The sequence below is a fragment of the Frankliniella occidentalis genome, unplaced genomic scaffold, assembly GCF_000697945.3.
Source record: "Frankliniella occidentalis isolate FOCC.00 unplaced genomic scaffold, Focc_3.1 Scaffold69, whole genome shotgun sequence".
Taxonomy (NCBI): Eukaryota; Metazoa; Arthropoda; class Insecta; order Thysanoptera; family Thripidae; genus Frankliniella; species Frankliniella occidentalis.
In genome coordinates, this window is record NW_026267199.1 from 384,164 (window position 1) to 411,530 (window position 27,367).

Here is a 27,367-nt window from a genome sequence, read left to right on the forward strand (position 1 = left end):
TTGCCGCTGTCGGATATTGCCGATTAACGTTCCGGTTTTGATAAGAAGATTTTCAGTCCTATTTTGATGCTTTATTGAATTAAAAAATTCAAGCCGTCGCGCGCCTGTATCTATTTTGAATTTGCTTTTGAAGCCGGACTGTCTCGTTACCGGCCGGCAGGCCAGTTTTTTAGACAGTCCCTTGTGGTCTGTCTCTACCCGAAGGTAAAAGTTTTCAGTTTTGATAAAGATAGCCGATTAACGTTCCAGTTATGATAAGCCGATAGATGATTTTGATTAAGATAGCCGATTAACGTTCCAGTTATGATAAGACGACTGACGATGATATTATAGATTCTCTGTGGGGGCGGGCGTTTTCTCCTTTCCGTTTTTAACTATTTCTAGCATTTTTTGGCCGTTTTTTAACCATTGGTTTCTTAAAACTTCACTTACACGGAACTAAGATTCAGAAGAGAGGTGGGGAAGAACCATTTGCTTGGACCATGAACCTACTTTCGTGTCCGTACTGTACATGCACGAAAAATAATTTCCTCAATTTAAGGTACACTGTCGTATAATCAGGATAAGTCAAATGTTTTAAACAATTCGCTTTTAATACTTTCATATTTATAAGGCTGACATTCATTCTGTACACATACAAGAAATCTTATAAAATATTCACACAATTTTCATCTCTTATTGTCTATCAATATTTAAATACAATTTTGCTAGAACGTATGTGATTTACATGATGTACACATATTTTCTGACTTAGGTAAAACGGACTGATTTTTAAAAATCATTTTTTTTGAAATTGGTTAATAAAGAAATCATCTTGACTATAGTGAACTATTTGAGTTCAGAAAACAAAAACAATTAACATTCACAGTTAAACTTAACAAACCACAACTTGATCATGAGGTGATATAGCTTGTGCTCCGACTTGCAATCATTCGGTCCAATCTAGCTACCTCTCATTACCACAATACTTCCTCTAAATACTCTTAAAACATTGAGTAACAGTCTAACATTTCAAATCATTACAGGATGATTGATAAAAACATAATAATACTCTTTATACCATTGAACATCGGGTAAACAATTGCTTACGCTGCTCAATCGTATTTAACATTAGTTTTCGCATTAACAAATATCAGGTTAACAACCAAGAATGGGCAGAATATAATATCACATGATTCCCTTTCTTTAACGATTTTAAGTACGGTAACAAAGAACGGTTACGTAGACCCTGATGGGCCCAAGGACATTTTAAGACTGAACATAGCAAGTCAGACTTCAAAAATTTCCTAAGTTGTCTTCAAGTTCTCACGCTACGAGAGATACCTCTCTCTGCAGAGGTTACATTTACTAACGTCCCAGAAACTCATATGTCAGCATGTGTCAGAAGTCCAAGTCTGCTTTAATGCTCAAAGGCTTCTCAGATTATATATAAGAATGTAAATAAATTTTCGACTATGCATGCGTTTACTTCATCTGCCAACAAATTTTTGAGTTCGCGACGCACCTGTTGTCAACCTGATCAATAAAAATGAACCATAGCAACTCTGTAGGCTATAACATCCCTGGCTTCACTTAAAGAGCAGACAAAACTTTATTTTCAGATCCGTTTGGATAAATTTAACTCTAGTCTCAATCTGACAGTTACGCACCATAATTTAGTATTCAGAATGTAATTATGACTTTATAATATGATTGTTTTTAAGTGTTAGGTGTAGAGATTTAAGAATAACGTTTCTAAATGGACTTTCAAAACCGAAGTGTTGATACTTTCTTAAAGCACGCTTTGGAGAAATGGAAGAAAAAATAGAACAATCAGAGCAGTATTTCGGCATGAAACAATTTTGGTAACGGCATGCTTCAAAAATTAGTCGCGACACATGATAGACAAGGGTTGCGAAAGACACACACAGAGAGACATAGATTTAGAACGTAACAAAGAAATCTTTAGGGGCTGTTTGTAGTCTGTAAGGACAAACATACACGTGCATCGAATAGCCACATTACATTTTAAGTGCCGCAGTCTCTCTCCATGAGAAGATGCAGCTGGCACTAAAAGCCTTCAACTGAGCAAATAAATTTGAACATTATGACACTAGAATAATATTAAAACAGAAACAACAGAAAAAGGTGTACACCTCATGTCCTTTGGCTCATCAGGGGCGTACCCTAAATATACAGCAGAGGTTAAAGTACAAGACTACTGTTTCAATAAAAATCTGAAAGAGATTATTATCACTTTTCTTGAAACCATTACCAAGACATGCTGCAAACTCCGAACGCCACATTCAGTTTTAAAATAGTTTCAAACGGAAAGGGCGCACATTTATGAAATATTCTGAGTGTGCCAGAATAAGTACCCTTTGCTTTTCAAAATAGTGAACATATAAGTACCAACAATGAACTTGTCCGCGTGATCAGCGAAGGAAATTGGAACCAGATGGTGGAAGACGAGCAAGCTTGGAAGTTTTTGTGCTGATAATTGACAGCTTGAACAAATAAACGGCCTAGCCATAGTTCACATTAAGAGGGGACCAAAACAAATTCTGCCTACAAAACACACTTAACAAGCTCGGCCAACGTCAACGCAAAACATATACATTGACCGTTTTAGTGATGGACCATTAACCTCTCGGAATGGTTTGTGACCAATTGGAAATGGCACTAATTTGGAAGAGATACAATTTCAAATACCCTGTCTATGTTGTAAATTTTGGAGTTTTGGCGGTGAATAATTTACTCGAAATGTATTTATTCTACAGTGGGCGTGCAAAAAAATAAACCGCAACAATAAATTTTGAATTGGGCTTTAGAAGCGATCGCTACACCTTGCAATTACAGGACAGACCTAGATCTTGTGCTCACCATGAATCAGAAATTCTCGGGGAAAACCGTATGCAGTAAAAGGGTATACAGCACAAATTTAAATACAATTCCCGTCAGTTCAAGTTGACCAACAATATTGTCTTTAAACAAATATAGTTGCTGACTTTGCAACAATACGCGAGATGTCTATCAATGATCACCGAACATTCTGTAGTTCTTATCGAGCATTTTGCGTCACGTAGGAGATCCTACGTTAAAAAGAAACTAAAACGTAAAATAACGCAAAATGCAGTAGTCAATTCTGTTCCCACTTAACAATATATAAAAATATAAGGAGGCTTAGGAGAGTTCGTTTGCATCGCTCTCATAACCATATCATGATGAAGACAAGGCCTTTACAAATGAGGACTGATCCAGCTAGCGTAAACTATTGCCTCTTATGTCTCCCCCAAAAGTGTTGAGGGTTTTTTTAAAATTTTGCAATGGTACTTGGTTACTATTTCTATACTTCTAGTTAAGTAGATACATGTTATATGGTATAAGTTATTCCTTTCAGGAACGTATATATTGCTCTGGAATGTCATAAACGCTTCATATCTGAGAAAAATGCGCTACCAAAAGTTAAAGCATAGCTGAGTACATGAACACTCACATACTAAGAGACACGGAGTCTACTTACATGACTACATCCGTAGGTTTAACCTAATAGTTCAATGTCGGAGTATTGTTTATCGACAGTCGTTACCAGCACAAGACGATACGTCTAAAAGAATTAATAATCAAACTATTGTGATGCCTGATTCACAACTATTTGTGCTGTTACTCCCCAACAACGTTCCAGAAACCACCACAATTTCTGGGCAGCGGAGATATGTGGGAATTCATTTTCATTAATTGCGTACGTCATGTAAAAACCTGATTTGCATTGGGTTGACCACCATTTCAACTATAGCAAATATTTTCCCTTCAGTTAGCAATTCTCTTATAACACGATTTTAAAGCATTTGTCATAACTTAACGAAAGGGGAAGCAGTGCTCTTTACGTTAATCACATTGTAACATGGTTACTTGCACATCAATAACTATGGAAGATATGACTGAAGCATTAATGTGTCACTTAGAGATCTAATATAAACCACTTTCCTACAACAAAGGTCTAGTTTTATTCAAAGAAGTACAAAAAGGAAGATGCTCCCTTACGGGGTTTCTACTTGTGAACCACATCACATATGCAGTTCAGTAACACCGTCGATGTATTTAGAAAATAAGAGCTCTCAATATTCAGGGCACTTATCCGCCAGCGGACCTACCATTACAATTTGTTAACGAAACACATTCGGTAAACACCTTTAGCATTCGCTAATTTCACGTTCCGCATATGCTAATATAATTACTATAATATGACTTTATACAGTTATATCAGAGAATTTACACAACTCTTCATAACTTTTATCAACGTGTCACACAATATCATCTATTTCATCATGATAAGCGTCTTCATGGTACAAGTCAACTAGAAAATGTACAATATAACATATGTAACAAAAATATTACAACATTAGTAACAAAATTACAAACAAAACGACATTCCCAATGATAACACGAATGCGCGAACACACGCACTTATAAATATATATATACATTCACGCACATATTCACAAAATACACATTTATTTACTCCTTGTAACATAGGTGCATTAGCTTCAACTGACACAAAGAGGACAAGAAGGTCGCCCAGTATCAAAAGGCGACATAAATTTTTTGTTATCTGATTTATCGTGTGTAAGATGTAAGGGAACCAGCTGTATCAGCACACGGCAAACACTTAAGCATCAGGGGGTCATGGCCACCAACAATACCACAATAGAAAAAACGATATGCCAATATTGGTCGTACGACAAAGATGCTTGGTCCGAGACAGTGTGTAACAAAAGGAAATCAGAGAAAAAGATCTCAGAACCACTCGAAAACATTCGACGGAACTGCGTTTTCATCCAAATACTTTCATTCCCAACTTCTCTTCAATGAACACTCGATAAATAATATTTTTGTGTATGTATTATACGACCAATATTTTAAACGTGAAGCTACACGTGCCGTTATGCAATTAGTTACTAGGTAGAAATAAGTATCGGAAGAATAATACGTGCTTCTGCTTCAGGAGTACAAACATAACATATGGAATATGGCAGGGTAATGCGATTCAAACACGGCCTCAGTCATGTCGTCACAATTAAACATAGTTCAGGAGGCAAATGCAATTCGCGAGCTCTGACGCACTTTCAATATGAAAAAATCACGACCAAACATCGCAAATTCTGCACTAGGCAGCTCTTGAGGGCAGAAAAACCCAGCTTCATTATCAAATTTCATGAAAATATTTCAGTCAGTAAGTCTGATGTTTGATACAGTAATTGTATGCAGACTTCCGAATCTACATTAAGAAGAGGAAAATGAGACAAGGTCTACGACTTTATCGTCACACAAAGACAGTGCTTCATCAATTAACCGTGCGTCTTTACAGTTCACCTCAAATACAAACAACTGCGAGGGTCCGGACTACATTTGACCTTTTTGGTAACAATGTCAAGCCAGAAGACACTCGGATCAAGACAAACGAAGAATTTGATAATTCGTTTCTCTTTTACAATGTGAACAACGAAGGCTGTACTGCCACCGCTATAATTTGCTCATAGCTGGTACCACTTCTTGTCCTTGTACTTGAGCATTAGTCCATGAGCTGAAGAGGAGAAGTTCTCGGCCTCGTTCATCATCCGCTGTGTACGCTCCTCTAGTTGGCTCAGCTTTTCCCCACGTTCCACAGCCATCATGTGAGCCTGGGAAATCGCTCCAGCCGCCGTACCAGCATTCTGCTTCAACGCCTCTATATTAGCTGAGGGCCCTGGGATATGCTTGGCAATGCTCCTTGATGCCCGTCCGCTCGACTCTCCGACTAGAGCAAGGAAAACGCGTACATCAGGGCAGCAAAGTGTTATAAAAGTAAAGGTGCAAAGCACGCAAACAAGCTAGCCAGGTGTCGTATGGATCACACAAATGAGGTTTGAACAGATCAATATTAACTGATAACCTGCAATTACTTACAAAGTTCTTCCCTGTCAAGAGAACGAACCCCTCCACCGAAGAGACCTTGCAAAAAGCTTTGTTTCGGCTGTTCGGGCATGTCTCGTGGCAAAAACAGCTCGCCTACCATTTCTGCTAGACTCGAGCTGTGTCCAGTAAAACAATGCATTAGCAATCGAAGTAATAAAAAAACAACAACGGAACAAGTGATTTTTATCGTACCAAAACTCTGCTGAAACAGTGAACTTTTGGACCTCAGTTGGAGAACTCAAAAATAATCCATGACCTCGATTGCTAAAGCAGAAAGTTCTTGCTATCCTGAAATATGAAGAGTGCGCGTAAGACACCATAGAAAATACAGAACTATATGCGTGAGTGCAAAAATATATTTCTTTACATATATTTTTAAAAGCGATATCCTGGCGGAATCGAGTGTTTCTCAGGCTTTTTTTTACAGGCTCATGCACCTCCTTAAATAAATATGATTTACATCAATTTTGAAATGTTTCTCGATATCAGTGGTGAGTGAATGCATCGATGTGCATTACAACAGTAGAACTCTGAGAAACACCGCGTAACAGAGCGCTCTGCGCTTGCTAAGAAGAAACAACCACAAGTCCAGTATTTCAGGACCTCAATTTTGAATATTGGAATAAGTTGTTGTTTTTAAAAAAATTAAAAAGCAACCCTGCCTTTATGCGCTTTGGCTGGGTACATTTTAATTGACTGGAGCGAGATAATTCAAACTAAGGAAATGAAAACAGGCGCTCCGAAAGAAACCAAATACGGTCGCACTTCGTTCCCCTTCTCAGACGCTTATTACACGTTACAATAAAAATGGTTGGATATGTACAAACAAATTAAAACAAAGAAAGGTAACGGCCCGCCTGAGAGATACTCTATACACTGTGCGGCTAGAGAAAATACGGACAAGACACCACATGGCCACAAGAAAGCTAAGCTTCCATGCATAACCAGAGTTTTTCATAGCTCTGAACGAGAGAGGAGAGTGGTTTCTTATAGCAGCAGCAGGGTGGTTGTCGCAAAAATATGCTATGCGACTTGTTTGTTCTTAAAAAATCAAAACCGGTTCAATTCTGAGGGTAAGTGTAATAATGTCCTCAGGCTTTGTCTCTCTGCAAAAATAAAGTAATTTTTTGTTTTGTAAAGAACGACTTGGATATTTAAAAGGCGAAGAAGATATTAACTTCTATGCGACGCGTCTGTCTAACAATATCCTTTCTGTTTCGCTGCCCCGAAAGACTATCCCTTTCTGTTTCGCTGCCCCGAAAGACCAGCCTAACTGTTTTCCGGCGCCGTCTTGCAGTGCTGTCTTCTGTCAATTGTGGGTTTGGTAATATTAACAGTAGAAAAAAGGAAACTTGCCATTTATTCCTTGATTTTTAAGGGACCCGCAGCAGTGTTTACTTTTTTCTACACTTCATATTGGCAAACTCACAATAAAAAGAAGACAGCGCTGCAGATAGCGCCGAAAACAGATACACTGTTAAAAATAACTGTCACCTGACGCGACTGCCTGACTGGCACTCCTGTTAGGTAACAGAAATGTTGTTTTCATTTGAACACTCTCGAAACTTATTTCGACTGATATTCAGTCCATAGTGGCCCACAACAAAAACTACTACGTATGTTACTTTGCCGTACATTTACAAGAAAAGAGAAGTTAATTTTGTTAGCAGCACATTTCGTTCCAAAACAGGACACTCGTATTATTACATTTTTTTTTTTACAGGAGCAAAACAAAGTAACTGCTTTTGGTCGGAAACTTTGTTTTCGAGATTTTTATTAACGTTGCTTTTTTACAGTAAGGCCTATAAAAGTACAGTATGTGCTGCTAACAAAATTAATCACATTTTCACTGTAAATTTACAGCAATTTTTTTAACAGTGTAGGGTAGTCTTTCGGGACAGCAAAACATATAGGATAGTCTTTCGGGGCAGCGAAACAGATAGGATATTGTCGCACGCACGCGTCAAATGCTACTGTAAATGGGTGCGTACAACAGCTGAGGACACGGTTTATGTACCTTACTGACAACAGTAATGATTATTTCTCTGTTACAACATCATGCTGCAGTAAGTGACGTTCAGAGCTGTCGAAACATTTACGTTAAGCATAGTAGCAAATTTAACGCTCTACCTGATAAAGGACACGTACACATGAATAATCCTGTATTCAAAGACCATCATCTATTGATTGAATTTCATTGAACCTAATTTACAGATTTCCCATAGGAAAGTGTACTGTGAAGTCAATTTTAACAATTAACACGTTCAATAAGGGAGTAATACAGAGTGGTTCATCAGCCCTGTTCATTTGCATACCGTACGGGATGCAGTCGTGCTTATCGTCGGTCACTGGGGCGAGGTACCGAGGTACCTTACAGCACCATGCGAGTATGCGACCTGTCCGCACGCCTGCATCCGTACAGGCTAAAGAACGTGACCATAACAAAGCACCCTGTATTGCAGGATTCTAATCTGTGAACCGCAAGTGATCACGCCGCACTCACGATTGGCCACAAACTGACACACATTATGATAAGAAATCTCGAACCTGGTGGACCAGGTTTACTAAACGTGTTAATTGGCTTTTAAGTAGAAGTGTCCCCTGAACATTACTGTTTTGTCGTATCGATAGCATATCAGCACCTAGTTCCTCTTCTACTCAAACACTGCGACCACCTCATCACATAACATTAACATGTTATCACATATTGCTCGGAATATCATGTCATACTCGTTTTCGACTCACCCGTGCCTTGTTCAGAGTGTAAGACAGGCTACCAATGGCGCAGTATGACGGATATGACACAGTATTCCACTCTATGTTACGCGAGTCATAGACGTTTAAGTGTGGCGTCACAGTATTTGAATAACAGTATGGGCTCAATGAGCTAGTAGTGTACGTGACCTTTCTGTAAACACTACTGATTGCTTTACCGCAGAGCTAACTTAAATGCAGCAATGTAATTGCACTGCGTCGACAGGAGCACGTATCCTCAAAAAACAAGAATTTAGCCACCAAGAAAACCCAAACATTTCACAATTTAAATATTTTGCACAATGCCATAAAATGGGTTCTCTGGTAGCTAAAGTCTCGTGGCTAAAGGCAGGTTACAGACAAAAGCACACAATTGCTACAGCGTCACCATAAACACCAATAAATGTCCGAAAAACAATAAGACACAAATACATCTTTGTGCATTTCATGAAAAAGGCGACATTTGAAATCATTCGAATACACAACTTTATTTCGATCGGGACATATTTTATTTTTGGGCATTGTTCCTTAAATAAAGTTTGTTTAGCCACTTTAAAGACAAAATCTTTAAAAAAATTTAATCATGGAGACCAAAGATTTTTCTCAGGGAAGTCCCTGTCCATATGTTTAGTTTGTTGTGCAGGGGCGGTTTAATGCCCGAGCGCGGCCAGGTCGCGTGGGTTGCCTTTGCACAGGCGCATGCTGCCTGTCAGGTGTCTGACATCTGAAGCGGACGGAAGGAACGGAAAAGGGCAGCTTTCTCCCCCTTAAAACCATTCCCGGTGTTGTGAAATTTGGTTTTCAAATAAACATTTAAGAATGTTCCTCTATAGAGACCACCAATGACAGGGCGTGATGAGCACATTGAGTCAGATGCACATGTGTAACATGGGCGATATTCTATAATATGGAGTTTTGACCAGGTTTGGCGTTGTCGGCTGTGACAAAGAAGTCGTGAGTAAATCGTGCACAAGCCTGAGGTTTAACTGGGAAGAATCTAAAGGCGTTGTTCCTATAGATTGGACCTCCGCACTTTCCATGCATGCTACGGTAAGACAAGCATAGTACAGTGTTTGAAATCTACAAGTATCGTCATTTACAGTAATCGGGGACTTTTTTATTCACATTTGAGGAATTTGTCTTAAGTTGCCCGATTGAGGGCTCAACTTAAAGTGGTGGTTAAAAGAAAAGAGCAGAAGTCAGTTTTACAATTTGACGAGGTATTTTATAAACGATAAATTAACGGAATCCTACATATACAGAAGGAAAATACATTTTAATACCAGGAAAGATAAAAAAGGTAAACTTTGCACTACAAAATAGGTACAGAAAATTAAAAATAAGTAGCTCTTGAAGATATTTTGCAGATCTGTGCATCGAATCCCAACGTTAACATACATGTGGTTTAAAACCATTTAAACTGTTTTTTCGAATACAGAAATAGAAAACAAGCCTGGGACAACTTTTGGAGATAGAGATACTCGGATCTATCTTGGATCAAAGTCACATGCAAGGATGTTCAGACTTTAACCGAGCGACCCACTCGCAGCTGATCTTCCTATTTTAGAATATTGACCGAGTTTCGCCAGAGTCTTCAATCAAAGACGGGACGATTCGGGTGGATTTTTTACTCTGAAAAAATCTGACGTGTTCCCTTAATCCAACGTTAACTCGGAACAAAGTCACATTTAATTCGGAGAGGTGCTTCAAGTTAATGTTAAGCAAAATGTTTCATGCGTGGAAGTGAGGCACACCAACATGCAAACTATTTAGAACACACAGCATGCACATGCATTCGTTTTCTGTGTGATTGCAGAGTGTTTGATTTTGTACATGCAAAAGCCATGCTTTGAATATCTCCCCGTCTGCAGCTATATCTTCCCAAATAGCTCCGAGAAGTAGTTATCGTTTGGAAGTACTTTAGGTAAAGGTGATTATTTTATTTTAAGAAAAACGATTGCGATTTAGTTGCAAAGAGTGTTTTTAAGACATGCTCGTTTTTTGTAGGAGCAGAAGAAGAGATTCTGTGCATGCTACAACGATTCCATGCTGAACTGTAGCAGCAAAGCCACGTAGGGATGTGCTGTGCGTACTAAGTGACTGCTCGGTAATGGTAAAATCATGGTATATGAAACTGAGAAGGCACGATAGTGGGTATACATTCTGTTTTGGTAACGATTTGACATAGATGACATGTGTTTGGTACTGTATACTTATTAATTGAAACAGCAGTTAAAATTTTTATTTCTGAACGAGAAAATTAGGTTATATGAAAAATACGCATTGCACATCAAGTTGTTTGTGAAAATTGCATGTTCATGTATTTTATGATTTGTATGTTATGTATCTGGTGTGTTGTTCTATTTCTGGGAGGGCTTATGACCACAGCCCAGTCCCACTTACTGGTCCGTGTCTTCATTAACAAACATCTGTTGACCCCATATGGATAACATAGGGTCTACAATGCCTTGTTTCGCTGTCTGAAAACTGTCAGAAGGAACAATACAAATGATTGAATATTGTGCGTGTCATTGAAAAAATTATTATTATGCTTCATTTCTATTAAAACAAACAAATGTTTAATCCATTTAGAATCTATCGACTGCGAGTTTGATATTGAGTTTCGTGTCCACCTTTAGGTAGCGCATCGTAAAGAATCATATAGTTATTTCACATTTTTGGCATTATTTCAGGAACCAAGCGGAAAATTAGTTCTCGCAGGGGTTCAGTCGAAAGCGCAAATGGTGGTTGCATTTTGTTAGCAAACGGCCTCAAGGAGCGATTTGACCACGTTGGGTCGTTTGGTAATGAAATTCAAGCACCAATTGAGCTTTCAAATGAACCCCGGTGAGTCCTAATTTTCCGCTCGGATCCAGAGATAATACCAACAATGTGAAATAAAATGATTCGTTACGATATCCTATACGGAAAAAAAAAGACTTTGTTGTGAGGATCAGTTCTGTTTGGTTGGCTAAATTCGGTAGCTAGAATCGAGAATCCAATACTCACAAGCAGGAGTTGGTTGTGACGACCGGAAACTTATAGGAATACAACCGATCTGGAGTTTGTTCTAATCGTACAAGTGTCCAGTCGTGGCAACCAACTCCTGCTTGTGGGTATCGGCTTTCCAGCTTTCAAATCTAGCCTACCAAACAATTGATCCTCACAGCGAAGTAATTTTTTTCTGGGACTTTTCTGAGAAATGGGTTATTATATCTGACTCTAGCCATACAGGTTTTCCAATTGAGCCGGACTTGTATAAAAAAGTTATACTGTACCAAGGCAGGCATGCGAGCGGGCTTGCCTACCGAAATTCATCCTAGCACCTTATGACACGATAAATGAGTAGGCAAACCAGCCGCACACATGGAGTACAGTATTTTTGTTCAAGCTTACATATTTATTTTAAATGCGGTTCGATGTGATCGAACGCTTTGACCCTAAAACAAATCAGCGAATCCCTCCTTTCGCACTTCACAGCAGATTCAACACGATGGCACACCAAGTAAATTCCATGCACCAACACATGCTCATGTGCCCTGCGTTTACATGAATCATAGTGGTAAACAATGCAAACGTGAATGTTATTATGTCAAACCTGCACATTTTAAAAGCCCTTAATCTGTTTACATATTAAATCAAAGTGGTTAAGTTATGAGGGTAGAGAGGCCTTCTTCAGTAATCAGAAAAAGAACACGAATAAGATATTAACGTCGTCTTGACGCCTACATGATAGAGTATTAAGCGTAGAGTTGACTACTGTTTTAGTCCCTAAGACATTAAACATGACGACCTGATCTTTCAACTGACATTTCATTATTTTTAGGGTTGTTCTCTAGATTTAGCAACAGCGTGAGTTTTGTCCGGTTGGACATACTGAAGGGTGGACAGGATGCTTAGTTTTTCGACGTCGACCAAAGGACACTGGGACAGAAATGAGAAATGGTGGTGCTCGAGTCTAATTTAAATGTCAGAAGATGGGGCGCGCAGGCAGACAATGCAACCGGCAGGCGGAGCAGGGTGTGGGAGGAGAGTTGGGTGCAGAGTGACTTATTTACCAAACCCGTGGGGGTCCAAAGTTCAGATCCACGAGGACCCAGGTACAACCTCCTCGGTTTCGCGTGGGGATGAATTCGAGATGAATTCCACCACGTACCCACTCTGTTCCCGCACCATTCTTCTTCTGAAAGCTATGTTGCTGGCGCTATCTTTCGAAATTTAAATTTGTCTCTAGCCAATTTTTATGACTGCCTCCAACCTACTTAGCGTGTCCCAGATCACACCACACACTTCTCAAGTTATGAACCACGCCTCCGCCTCCACCTCCGCCCCCAAAAATAAAAAATAAAATAATAATATGGAATTAGTGGCCAGAAATATCTCTGTATAGAATCAACCTCATCTCCTACATCATGTACTAACACAGAAATGAAAAACGGACAAGTATGGCGTTGTTTTGGACCATTTTCGGACGGTCCGATAGTTTGACGTCGACGGATTTTTTTTTCTGATCCACTAAACACAGGTTAGTGTTACAACTTTATAAATGTATACTCGACAAAAGCAACTTCATTTGTTTCTTTTTCTCTTTCTCTCTCTTTCGCTCTTAACCTTTTTTTATTTAAAAACGTTCGCGTGTTATCATGCAGCAAAATGTGCGTATCAACGTGAAAACAGTTAGTACATTTACTGCAAAACAGGCCTGGGTGATTTCACATTCGAAAACATTCTTTAGCAGAAAATATTGGAAGCTGTGAGGTGCTTCAGCGTAAAGCAACGTAACTCGGTGAAACAATATTGAAGTTGCAACAGGATTAAACTCAACATGAATCAAGTGGGTCATATTTCGAATAGAAAAAGGCACCCGCGAACACATGATCCCTTTTCAGTATTTATAAGAGGGCTATGTCTCCGTCATACGCGAGATAAGAACATACTTGACGACGTAGTATGGTCAAAGGTCCTAAACATGTAAATGAGTTTTAATCATAAGCATACTCAAGAATTATAACGTTAAGATGACGTATAAGAGCAAGGGAACCAAATCATTCTACTGAGACCTGAATATTGTATTAAAAGACTTTTAAGAAGCAAGAAACGTGAGACGATAAGACTACCCTAGATTTGTTTAAAAGGTAACGTACCTCAGATCAGCTAGAGGAAGGAAGTCGATGTCTATTAATGGCCGAAGGCTTGGGAGACTGTATGCTATGATATGGCCACTTGAAACGTAGACAACTAGGCAAACACTATCTGCAAACAAGAAAACTTGCTGGTATACAAAATATTCGATATACGATGTGTTGGTGTGTATATTATATGTGTTTCAAAAGAATCCGACCCACCCGAGTGGCTAGCTGTCCCGCGCTTCACGCGCGGGAAACAGGCACACACAGGCTGCCAACTTCAGGGCTGCCCCCGTTGCCGCTTTTCGCGGTGCAAGGGGCAGAGGGGGGGGGGGGGAATTCCCAGCCCTGACCAGAGGTAGCCGTCGTTGGCCTCGGGGACTCGCGCTGAGGACATTCCCCTTCACCATCGCTGGTGAGCGTCGCTGAAATCTTACGTGTTCACCCGGCAAGATCTCCAGTTAGGTTAGTTAAAATCTTGAACAATTGGCAAACCTAATTTAAACACTTGCTGTCAGTCTTCCCCTCCTCGCCGACCCTGGGGGGATGCCGCGCATTTAATTCGAATTAAATTCTCAGGGCTGCGAATCCACCTGCCCAGCAGAGCAGCCCACTGTCTGGCCTGCTGCCTCCCTCCCCTCCCCCCCCCCCCGCTCAACAGTGGTAACGGGGCAGCCCGGGGCAGCCCTGGCCAGCCTGGCTGCCGCGCCCGGAGCGGATTCATTTGAAACACATAGTACAATAGAACGAACCAGGTACCTTTCAGTGATATAATTTCCGCCTTCACGACGAAACCCTCCCCATCTGTTATCTGCTGTCGATACACACAATTGTGTGACGGTAACGCTACAACTCTAGCCTGCTTCTCTGATGTTAGAACTACAAATTGACGGTCTGCAAACTGGTCAGAAGCCATGCCTGCCGAGCCACCTAATGTTGGTGACATACGACTATTGCAGCCAGACTTGGTTGGGGTTTCTGAAAAAAAAAAAGGAAAATTATATTAATCATTCTAATAATCCAACACTTAAGAGAGCAATTACTAAATATAGTGGCAAAAAAGCTCTTACTTTGCCGGCTTTCTTTATTCTCGTCTCTCCACGGCTCATATGAATAGGGAATAAGCGCACCATTGCAGTCAAGAAACGACATCGTCAGAATACATCCCTTTAGCCTGAATATAGTTCCTGAGAGATAAACGAGAAACATTATATGCCTGTCCGTACCTTCGAAAGGATAACAAGTGAGTATAGGTCTTACCACAAGGACTGATAGCAACTGGTTGAACGGCCCGCGCGTCTCCAGCGGGTACCACTATCATTAAAGTGAGCACTGATCCGAGACTAGTTCCAACCCACAGAGTGGGATACGCACACGGATCTGAAGAACAAAAACCAATCAAGTTTCAGAAGAGATGGTAGTTTGCGTATTGTTATTTTTTTTGCAAGATATACATACCCGATTTTTTAGTGTACGAATCAGCGAAAGCTAAGCACTGAATTGCTTCTGCGCTTATGTTTTCAAGACTAGACATACTTGAGCTTCTGGATCTTGAAAAAGAACTGTCCAGTTTATCTAAAGGAAGACAAAAGACATTAGAGTGTGGCCTTGATGATTTGGAATATCCAACTTTGTTTCCAAATTTAGTACGCTGTCAATAAATTTGCATTTTAATGTGTGTTATTTATGAAATCATAAATATTAGATTTAATGACAATACACAGCAGTACTGAAACTGGAAAATTGAGATGGTACTCCAGAAACTACTACACGCAGACTTATGACTACCTATACCAAGCCACTTTTAACCGCGTACCAGTTACTTATGTCTCTAAAAAAAATTGATATAAGTGTCCTGATTTATGGTTGACAACACGTGTCACTTTAGGAGTCTAAAAATATTGATACTTTAAAAAGCATACAGATTACAGGTCGACCAATGCGCATGTTTTGTATTCCATTAGCATAACAATACATTGTAAAATATCAAAAGTTATTAGAAGATTTCTTTAAATTGGGGGCCAAAGAAATTAAAAACAAAATTCTTGAAGATTTTAAGTACTGTTACCAAACAAAACTGTTGCACACGGAACAATTTGTATGAGTTTGCATTCGAGCAAAAAGGCATTGTCTTTACTTTTTCATTTGCTACGGTCTTTGGTTTTGAAATAACAATATAATTTATTTGAAACTTACTTTAAAACTATTGTTTGTGACTTGGTAGACAAAAAATACGCTGATTAGCAGAAAAGCGGTTGCAGAAGATTGAAGGTTGCTTGCATCATACTGATTAGATCGAAGGGACATTTAGGTGAGGAACAGGCAAAAAGCCTACTATTTAACTGCCTGGATGTTCCCATGTCTGGGTATGAAGACCATTAAGGCTTTGTGTAATGCGTTACTCGGGGATACATGCATTTTATATACGTATGTACGAAGCAGTGTTTGTCCGATATAGGCCGATTAAATTTTATAAAGTGCCAGAAAAATATTCATTACTCTTCAACGGCCATATTCTTTTGAAAAGAGTGAAAGAGAAGGAAACTAAAAACTATGCAAAATGGCAGGGAACTTTCTGAGCTGCTATGTCATGCAATTTGAAGATAACTAAAGTTCATGCAAAACTTGTGCTCTAGGTTGGTCAACAAATGCAATGTTTTCAGTGTTATCTGCGATATATAAAACGGAATGGATATTTTTACGAGATAAATAAAACGAATGAAAGCAGCGAGATAATAATACACAATTCAGAAAAATATTTACAAAAATAATAAAAATTTGCGTTAAGCCCCCTTTGGTGTGTAGTGGCTTTATTTCAGAGACAAATTGGATTATGTTATGAATGTACACTTATAAGTTTAGATTCTAAAAGCCAAACACAGAGTCATTCTAAGAATCTTTAGCGCAAGACAAACCAATGTCCGTTAGTGGAGCAAAGCTATTACGTCACATCGTTATAAATTTGGAGGGCTAAAAATCTTTAAGGTATAGACTCCATATGACACACACTGAGTACAGCAACAAGGAAGACATTTCAGTAAGCACACCAATGTGTCAGTCTGCAAGGCACCTTTGCATCACACGACACGGGACAGCACACGAAACACGATCACATTTGTCAGCACATATAGAGAGAGACAGAAGGAAGAAGGTCGGTCACACAAAACCAGAGTGATTGTGGAGGGGATTCGGGTAAAAGAATAGAGGCGACAGGAATTACTGAGGGTTAAAGTGCAGGCATAAGAGATAGACAAGACAGAGACAGACGGTCCGAAATTGAATTTTATATTTTCAGTGACAAAAACAATGTCACAGCTGACAAACTTACGAAGAATGTAGTTTTGGATAGTACGTCACCATCAAGTGAAAGAAACTACTATACATACCTCACATGCCATTATAAATCTACTAATAAAGTGCTGTTTCTAATAAGATTGTTACAATATGCTTCAAGGATGTGGAATATGAGACTGGGAGGGAAATATGTGAGGGAAAAGATGTGATTGCGAAATGACAAAACGGTTGACTTAGTGCCACATTCCACTATTCAGTGCGACATATCTCAATAGAACTCAAACAAATCGAAACAAACTTGAAGTCTTAGGCAAAGACCCGACCAGATTCGATTAGAAAACTTAGAGGAAGAGGTTAAATAGCGTACACTTTTTACATTAAATCTCAGAAACCGTCACACTAGCTGGTAACAGGTTTTAATTGGAAATGTTAAGTCGTACTCTAACAGTCAGCAGATCATGTAATACGGAAACCTATCATAAGTTTCAGCCCAAAGTGAAAACGACGACAGATCATAAGCACGTGATAAACGTGTGCATACTAAGAAATGCTCTTGAGCTAGTACACTTTGTTTTCGCAACTAAATAACGTTATATTTCAGCAAGATTATGTGCTATCCTTACTTTTCTAAAAGACGAATCAAGAGGTGCAAAACACCGCCGCTATTTAAAGTTAATTTTGGTCATGCTTTCAGAGCGAAACTCTCCATAGAACTGTTAAAGGTCGGACTTTCCGACGCCAGTTACTTTGATATAGACCTTGCCTGAGGCAAAAGCTGATTGCGGAAGTTTGATGAAACGAAGAGCTGTAGGGTGTCGCAATTACGGAAGCAGTGGCAGAATGTAGACCATTACACAAAGCAGTATGTGTATTTGGCTCACTAAGGTTTCAAGAAGAAGACATTCTCGTAAAGTTAAACTTCTATGATCTGTTGACTGACTACGGCAAGAGCACGCTGTTAATAGAATAATAGAAAAACAGCCCAGCAAAGACGGCAATTTGGACCATCACTGAGCATTGCTACGACTTCAGACTGTGTCACGGGTGAATAGAAAACTAGCGAATGCGGACTGTTGTTCTAAGCAAACCGTCTAAATGATTAAACTTGGTATGCAGAGAAAAAAGGTGACGGTACTACCAAAACTGCAATATTGTCGAGTAACAAGTAGGTTGCTGTGGGACCCGGCACGTAGATGCTCTGGAGACCGTGGGAATAAGCCACCACCACCACCCGCCACGCCAACGCAGCCATCTTCTGAATATGAAGCCGTGCTCAAGCATTTCTGCAGTTTTCGGGTACCTTGGGAGCGGCACCGTTTCACCGGCTCGGGTGGCCTGCGTGGGGAGCTCACGCCCGCCGCATTCCCTACATTCTGTTTGCCCGATGTTGGGGAAACGCACACTCCGTTTAGCTACAGATGCAGGAGCAGAGGGCAGGTAAAGGTTGGGAAATGAGTTGATTAGCAACACCACCACCACCACCATAACCAACACATGGACAACAAATACATGACAGAGAGAGTCCGGCGGCATGAACACACAAATAGCAATAGGTCAGGGATAGAAAGGAAATAACATGTTGATTATATCTGTAAAGAAAGCATTTCAGGACGACTGGCAAGCATTAGTCTGTTTGCGAGTACGGTAATTCAATTTTTGTACAAAATAGAGTAACGATTTGAATGACTGGCAGTTCCAGGGATCTCAATTAAAACACTAAACGTGTCAAGGAATAAAATTGGTATGGCCTATGGTAAACTAGAGCTGAAGCTGTTAGTTTAACTGCAATGCGTCAAGTTAGACGTCTAGCCTAAAATAGTAACACGCTTTTCAAAGGGACTGAACGAGCTCCTCTATTGAAATAAATAGCGTTACAAATATGACTAAATATGTACCAAATAGAAGTTTCAGACAGCTTGGTTCTTCATCCATTTCCTTCAACACAGATACAGAAACATGTCAAAGGCTTATGTTTTCCACACAAAATAGCACATTAACCAAGAACAAAGTACAGATCAGGTTACTCAAGAGTTAACTATCAGTCAAACTTGTTTCCTTGTTAAGGTAAGGCTTGGGTGAAATTACGAAAAATGCAGTTAAACGTTGACAGAAACCATGCGAAAGAATGCGACTTAGATCTAGAAAAGTATTTGTACAAGCCTCACTTAAACTACCAAAGACAAGAAACTCGCTCTCAGCTTCTTGCCTCGAGTTCATCGCCCACCAAGGAGCAGTATTTGTTCCTTCGCTCTATTAAAAAATCATTATTTAGGCCTATACTTCAATTTGATTAAGGATCCTTAGTGCAATTGGGAGAGGTCAAAAATTTTCTGCTTCTTTAAAGTAATCTCCAAATTAATCATAAACGAAAATATCACCCGCGAATGCAGCGCTTGATTGCCTTATCTTACTGAGGCGAGAAACATCTGCCTCAGTTTGAGGAAATGTTTTTCAATGAAATTGTTTTTCACCGAAACCTCACCCTACGGACAACACTCATTTCCACAACCACATATACGAGAAAAACAAAAGACAGAGTGTGGCGGCCCAGACTGCGAACACCAATGCTAATTTTCACTGGCAAAAGGTAAACGAAAACAGGTAACTTCTTGTGACTCGGTTAGTTTCATTCCTCGCACACGTTTGTGGAAATGTGTGTGCGTAAACGACACTGAAAGAAAATGACAAATATGACACACTCAACCAAGAGGCGAACCCGATCTCCACATGCCTCCATATATGTGCCTGCAATCAATTTTGTTCTGAGTATGGACTTCTCCATAAGAAATGTAAGACATGGTCGTGTGTATACTGTGTGTCTTTCCTTGCATCGAAAACCAAATTATTGCTCTGGTTCTGATAGGCTATATGTACAAACAAAATAATGCTCCTGATAGGCGTTTACCTTTAACATTTATCACATACGGACGGGAGTTTACAAGCAGAGTACAGAGTCATTCTCCATAACCTTTCTATTTAACAAACCAGCACACTAAATTTAGCTAAAGTGACCTATGTACAATCAAATCATCTCATTCATCTATGGCTGCTATAAGCCAACTACTTCTAGACCCATTGCTGTTCGTTATAAATCGAAAAACCAAACGAAACAAACAAAATGATAGGAAAAGAATTGAAAATTGAGATTAAGATACGACAAAGTGAAGGGCCAAGCATGATTTGGGATAATGAATGGGAAACTTACTGAACCTGCGGATGAATCCACCAAACGCAGGCGCACTGGAGGAGGCCTCGTCTTTTCGTCGAAGGTCCCTCAGGTGGTGGTGGTCCGACCGATGGTACTTAATGTTCGGCACAGACAGCAGTCGCCCGTCCCTTTTGTCCATGGCCTTTTTCATGACGCTCTCCCTTCTCCTTGGCGGCCGCATGGGCTTGCCGTCTGCGTCGAACAACGGCAAGTCGGCGGGTCGGCGGTTGACGCGGTCTGCGTCCGAGTCCATGCCTGAGTCGCTCAGGTATTCGCACGCCTCCGTCGCGTACTCCACGCTCACCTCGTCAGGACTAAAGAGGCCGGGGTCCTCCAGGTAGGCCTTGGGCGCGTCCTCAGTCTCAGGGGTCGACATCTCTTTGAGATCTTCGTTCGAGTCCGGGGGGGAATCTGTTCCCACAGGGGACAGCTGACTAGGTGTGACAGATGGGTAGGAGATGGTGACAGAGGGGCGCTTAGAGCCACCCTGATGAGCGGCTATGGCCTGCCCGGGCCTTGTCGGCTTCAGCCTCATGTCCACCTTGCTAAACTGCTTTTTAAAGCTGAAACCTTTCCACGAGTGGCTTCTCTTGCGGTTGGGATCCGGCGAGTACGTCACTATAGTGGTCGGCCGGTGGGCGGGCTCCAAAGCACCAACGGGGGCCTCTTCGTAGTACTCCTCGGGCGAGGGCTGCCCCGAGGCGCCGGCGGGCGTCCTGGTCGCTGGGTCACTGTCGCTGTCGCGCTCCTCCTTGTCCTTGTGGAGAGGGGACGGCAGGGAGAGAGAGGGAACGGAGGTTACGTCCTAAGCACCGTGCCACACAGAGGACAGGCGGGTAGTGAGAGAGGAATCGGCAAAAGAGAAAGAGAGAGAAAGAAGAAAACAGAAAAAAACAACAAAAAAAGTAAGTCTCCCGCACATCTGTTATCCAGAGAGTTTTTAATGTCATAAATTATTAGTTCCTGTTACTGATTCAAATTAGCTACGACTGGCCCCAACTGATAAGCAAGAAAACTTTCCTAAGGGCACTGACTACAGCACAGCAGTAGGCCCACCGGCTCAGGAGTAACCGTTTAGTTACTCGCCAACCACCATTGTTGAATTTGATTCCCAAATGGTATTTTGAAAGGCAAGAACACAGGTTAGAATTATTTTCGGGCAAATATTCGGATATATATGGGACAGGTAACAGATTCTACCTATTTAGAAGTTATCTAATCCAGAGCTCACAGTGGGCCAGCTGAGGCTTTGATTCTGACTATAAGGCATCACACCATTAAAAATGGTGATGCCAAAAAATGTACGGAAAACTATTTTGAGTTGTGCAATCGCATTACGAAAGGTGCTCGTATAATAAACTGTCTCATGCTTTTAATCCTTTTCGGCATGCTTTTATTAGATCATTTGAACCGTATCAGGAGAACTGGCTTTTATAATGAGGTTTTAAATGGCCTCTTGGCATTAGAACACACAGTCGTTCGACACACAGCCTACGAGGGAAATAAAGCAGCGAAAGAGCTCCTAAACGAGAAAGGAATTAATGTCCACAGCACGTCTGCACCTGCAAGCCACAAACACTTACCACCCAGGCCTTTGCTTACATTTACCACAGAACAAGTCTTGCTATTTTATTTCTTTTACATTCGCATCTTGCTCACGATAAATGTTTGTAACTCAATTAGGCAGGCAAGTCATTCGTCCCAGTCATTATTTCTAAATTGAGATACAACAATTTGGAACCGACGCAACTGAATTGACTCCAAAACATTTACCACCCTTGCGAAGGTAAGCGAAAGCCTGAGTGATACGTACAGGTATACTTTCAAATCACTTCAATGTTGATTCATTTAAGAAAAAACAGAAACAGAGTTTAGCGCCACTCGCATTTTAATCTGTTGCAAAATGGAGAGAACAAAACTTCTAACTGGCTTATGAATTTACCTGGTCGTTGGAAGGCGATCGGCAGCGCGGGTCGTCCTGGCCGTCCTGCTGCCCACCGCGCTTGGGGGAGCGCGGCACCCGCTGGTAGGGGTCAGCGCTGCCGTACAGGTCGGGCGTCCCCATGGATATCACACACGTGCGCTGCACGATGTCGACCACGGCGATGCCCGACTCGTTGCCGTACGCCATCCTGTCAGACATAGCAAACGTAGTACATGGGGAGGCAATTTCTCCTATAGCGCGCGCCATTAGCGGTACGAATGCGTAGAATATTTCTAAAATTAACTTGGACACAACATGCAACCAAAAGGCAAATAAGAAGGGCCAACTCACAGTCCATACGAAGAGTTGATACTAAGAGCAGTGATTTGTCCTGGCTGCTCGCCGTTGACCCAGGGCGTGATACAAACGATGTGCGCTTGGAAACCAGCGGGCTTCTTCTGTGGCCCAGGCTTCACTTTTAGGGGCAAGGCATACTCTAACGAAGACTGGAAAAAAAAGGATAACAAAATCCATGACCTTACTTCACAATGTGTTGTGACAGACAAGGACAAGGGACAACTTGCCCATTGTGGCGGAGCGTAGCGGGAAAAAAAAAGCACCGTAACATAATCGTAGGATTGCACTGATAAAGTGTTCAACTGCTCAACACTAGTAAGTGTGCAACTGCAAGCTGAATCCTTGCAAGTCAATAGGTGTACCCTTGCAAGTGTTCAACTCGGTAGGCGTGCACTTGCAACACTTCCTTAGATTAAACGCTCACTGTGTAGGAAGTGCTCAACCGAGGAGTTGCACACTTGCAAGTGCACACCTACCGAGTTGAACATTTGCAAGTATTCAAATTGCAGTTGTACACTCGCAAGTATTTAATTTGCACTTTACACACTACTTGCACGTGTTGAGCAGTTAAACACTTAGTTTATCGGTCTGTTATAAATCGCTATCGTTATTTCGTACACGTACACACTTCTTAGAGTGTGCAATGCCAGGCACACACAAGGAAGAGAGTGTAAACTATGTACACAGTTGGGTTTGCAGTGTAGTAACCGTTTGATGACAACCATCTCTTTGATTTCTGCCATTATCCCATACCTTCTTTCCTTCTGCGTCGTTCGACTCTCCTCTGTGAGAGACTAGGCTAGGTCGGGGAGGGTACTCCGCCTCTGGTGAGCCCTCAGCAACGTCGTCTGAAACTTCGTACACGATTGGGATTTCTAAGGTCTGCAATACAAAGTAACAAGATTCAGACCATGAGAAACTAAATGCGAAGATGTTCTTAGCAAAGTGTGTGTGTGAGGTGGAGAAACCAACCGTCGTATCACTGGTTGACTCTTGTTTCCTAAATTTAAAGAGTATGACATGGGAAGAGGCGCCCGCCACGCAGAGCTTCCGGCTCTCGGGGCACAGCGAGATGAGCTGGATGGCTAATGGGTCGTCGTCCGCACCGTCCACGCTCCGAGACTGGGGCTTCTCGAAGACCTTGGACGTCTTGAGCTTGTAGAGCACCTGTAGCGTGCCGGCAGAGGCGTCCCAGAACCGAATACTGCCATCTGCATGCCTGCAACACGAGAGACGTAAGAAATTAACGACGAGGCAAAATGTACAAAGGCAATGTACCACACCGCACCACAATTAACAGTTGCACATACCCGGTGAGGATGATCTCGTTGTAGCTGCAGCTGGTGGGGGACCACTCCCCGCCGTTGATGGGCCACTCTCGCTCGGTGAAGCCGGTGCGCTTGTGCGTCCGGCTGCCCACCGAGTAGAAGGCGGGGATGAGGTCCGAGGGGCAGTCCGCCAGGTACGTGCAACACGTCACGGGCGACTCGTGCAGGTCCATCGGGTACGGATTCTCAAAGCAAGGGAAGCCCTGGGCGAACAGGTCGATCACCACCAGGTCGTTGTGCAGAAGAACGGCTATACCATACGGTTCCTGAGGCTCTGCGCAAAACGAAATTAAAAAACATGTTATTTTATAACTTTTTAGAAGAATGAGGGAATCACACTGAAGCTCCAGCCAAGGTAGGCAACGAGGGGGAATTTATTCGCGTATCAGTCGCCAATTACTAGCAGGCGCAAGAGTCGCGGGATCACCAACCCCCGAAATAATTCAAAGTTGTCATAAGATAATCGAAATATCGTGAACTTTCCTTCGGAAAGTGATGATTTCGAAGCACAGAGGTTAAGCTAAATAACTTGGCGGTAGATAAATAGTACCCACCACTGGAGTATGGACTCTCGCAGAGCGTGATGAAGTCTATAACTTTGTGCTCCATCTCCAGCACAGTGGTGTTCTTGCCGTGGACCACAGTGATGCTGGGGATGCGTCCCGACTTGTCGTTGGCGAGTCCACCCGAAAATATCACATAGGTTTCACTGTGTACCAAAAGGTTGAACACGTTTTTAAGTGATCGCCATACGGAGTAAAACAAAACGTCTAACAAAACGACGCATAAAGTACATCTTGCAGAGGCACTAATATACAATATGTGATGTCACATTCCTTTTGACGTGACGGTAATTATTTACAGTACTATGCTGCAAATGGGCGACTTCCATTGAAACGAATGTCACATCATGTATTCACCAATAAGACAGCTTTTGACACGTAAACTAATGTGACGTCACATGAATTGTAATACAGTGAGTGCATGAGAAAGAAATATGTAGCTCCGTAGCTACGCACTGCACGCTGCACTCACCCTGAGCGCGCCACCTTCCATTCGACCTTGTCCACGGGCTTGCAGGCGTCGAGCTTGCCGTCCTTGTTGGGCTTGGCGTGCGGCAACAACACGCTCACGGGCTTGGCGCCCGGCCGCACGGCCCAGGTGGTGAGCGAGCCATCCTGGTGCGAACACATGAACTGCTTGCCGTCGTAGTGCCAGCCGGCCGAGCGCAGTCTCTCGGTGCTCTGCCACCGGAGCTCCGCCTGCTTCAGCTTCAAGTCCCACAGCGCCAGCTGCCCCGACTCGTACCCGATGAGCAGCTGTGACAAAAGATTCATCTCGTCAAAGTGAAACACAAATTATTCTTCACCGGAGTAATGTTTCGTCACATGATTGCAGATTTTAAACAATTTGATTCCTGATCACTCGTCCCCTCAAAACCAACTCACTTTGCTCGGATCGATGGGACAGTCACTGAGGTGTACCACGGGTCCCGGGTGAGTCTTTCGCGATCTGAAACATATAGGAATGTCACGATCCTGATGGACGTGATAGTACCGTCTGCCGCGGAATCTTATAGCGCTGGTGTCAAAAGGTCAGTCGAAAGAGACTGTGACACGTATTTTCACAGTATTCAGCAGACGGAACCGGCACTCACACTTCGATGGCCTTGTTCCAGTTGATGACGTAGCCTGACACGACGAACTGCTCGATGTTGATAATGTGGATATTTCCCTTTTCAGTGCCGACGTACAGCCATTTACTCTGCAGTGGGAGGTGCATGTAGGTTATCCTGGAACAATTTAAAGACCAATTAATTTGAGGTAAAAATAATCGAGACAAACTCTCCACTCTGGAAACTCAGGTGTGAGACAGTCTCACACCAAATGGTGTGGGGCAAAATACCTCACACCAAACGGTTTGAGGCAAACATACCTTACACCAAATGGTGTGAGACTCGTTGTGACTCACACTAAATGGTGTGAGACTCGTTGTGCCTCACACCAAATGGTGTGAGACTCGTCGTGCCTCACAGCAAATGGAGTGATACTTTCTCATACCAAATGGTGTGAGGCACAGAGGGTCTCACGCCATTTGGTGTGAGGCACAACTAGTCTCACACCATTTGGTGTGAGGCACAACTAGTCTCACACCATTTGGTGTGAGGCACAACTAGTCTCACACCATTTGGTGTGAGGTATGTTTGCCTCACACCGTTTGATGTGAGGTATTTTGCCTCACACCATTTGGTGTGAGACTGTCTCACACCTGAGTTTCCAGAGCAGTCGACATGAATATTTACAACGTTTAACGCGTCCCTTATTAGATGATAAGGGGGAGCGCAGCGTAGTGCGTTAAGGCATAAGATCTAGCTAAAAGCACAGCTAAAACCTTGCAAAGCAAAATGGCAGATCCTTTGCAAATACGAAGCAATGCCTAGTAAATGCAAAGCAATGAAATGCTTTGCGACGCGTCCTACGAACAAAGTTCGATCTTCCGGCGCGCCGTTCAACACTGTCCGATCTCCGGGCGCGCCGTTCAACAAAGTTCGATCTCCTGGCGCGCCGTTCAACGCTGTCCGATCTCCTTTTCAGCTTTCATCTGCACCGTAGGCTTCAAGCCGTGATATCTTCGTTGATAGTTCACTTAAAAGGAAACTAATAAATTCTATGTGTTCCTCAAAGATTACGCAACACATTGGACCAATAATAAAATGCTATGATCTTGACGAACAGACGTACAAGGCGTTTAAACTTCTACCTCGCTGCAAACCCCAAAAAGGAGATCGGACAGCGTTGAACGCTTGAACGGCGCGCCAGGAGATCGAACTTTGTTGAACGGCGCGCCCGGAGATCGGACAATGTTGAACGGCGCGCCGGGAGATCGAACTTTGTTCGTAGGACGCGTCGTTTGCTATTCTAAAAGGGTTTGACATTTTGCTTTGCAGGGTTTTAGCTGTGAGAAGGAAACTGGAATGAATGCATGCATGTGGAAGAGCGCCTTGTAGGCAGTGTAGTGCAGTATCAAGATAAAAGTGTCTAGATACTTTTTAGTAGTTCTTTGCGGTATATAGATAAATTTTGAGACCAATATCTTTTTTGAAAGCGCACAAATATTTTACTGTTATAATGCCTAGTTTTGAAGGTAATGTAGCCATTTGGGATTGTAGAGTATTGAATTCCTGACATTGTGCAATTGCCCATAAAACGCAATCTGAGTATTCTATTCACGGCAGAGAAACTGTCCAGGTATTCAAGGGGCTTTTTGCTGTTCCCACACTAAGTGCCGAAAACGACTTATTGTCAATTTGAACGTGAATAACTATAGCATTTTGCCACTAATCGTATCCGCGAATAAGAAGTTTTCGTTTTCTTTTGACGAACTGCATACAAATCACTGACTAGATTTTGATTCAAACATAATTAGGTTTTGACGTTTGCGG

General features: G+C 41.9%; 1 protein-coding gene across 6 annotated transcripts in view; it reads right to left on the reverse strand.

The window, feature by feature from the left end:
• Window positions 1–574: 574 nt before the first annotated feature.
• LOC113203908 (syntaxin-binding protein 5) overlaps window positions 575–27,367 on the reverse strand; it is a 134,860-nt gene continuing 108,067 nt past the window's right edge. The window contains exons 4-22 of one of the 6 annotated variants that reach the window (XM_052268467.1): window positions 25,583–25,717; window positions 25,374–25,437; window positions 24,961–25,244; window positions 24,480–24,634; window positions 23,908–24,199; window positions 23,570–23,816; window positions 23,351–23,479; window positions 22,592–22,746; window positions 22,259–22,448; window positions 20,314–21,073; window positions 15,273–15,389; window positions 15,075–15,194; window positions 14,885–15,001; window positions 14,574–14,792; window positions 13,833–13,941; window positions 11,092–11,175; window positions 6,127–6,222; window positions 5,926–6,050; window positions 575–5,776 (exon numbers count right to left, since the gene is read on the reverse strand). In XM_052268467.1, the coding sequence (XP_052124427.1) occupies window positions 5,514–5,776; window positions 5,926–6,050; window positions 6,127–6,222; window positions 11,092–11,175; window positions 13,833–13,941; window positions 14,574–14,792; window positions 14,885–15,001; window positions 15,075–15,194; window positions 15,273–15,389; window positions 20,314–21,073; window positions 22,259–22,448; window positions 22,592–22,746; window positions 23,351–23,479; window positions 23,570–23,816; window positions 23,908–24,199; window positions 24,480–24,634; window positions 24,961–25,244; window positions 25,374–25,437; window positions 25,583–25,717 (3,661 nt within the window). In that variant the 3' untranslated portion in view covers window positions 575–5,513. Of the gene's footprint in view, window positions 5,777–5,925; window positions 6,051–6,126; window positions 6,223–11,091; window positions 11,176–13,832; window positions 13,942–14,573; window positions 14,793–14,884; window positions 15,002–15,074; window positions 15,195–15,272; window positions 15,390–18,408; window positions 18,521–19,003; window positions 19,044–20,313; window positions 21,122–22,258; window positions 22,449–22,591; window positions 22,747–23,350; window positions 23,480–23,569; window positions 23,817–23,907; window positions 24,200–24,479; window positions 24,635–24,960; window positions 25,245–25,373; window positions 25,438–25,582; window positions 25,718–27,367 lie in introns of all 6 variants that reach the window. The other 5 variants (XM_026418844.2, XM_052268468.1, XM_026418846.2 and 2 more) reach the window with 5 other exon arrangements.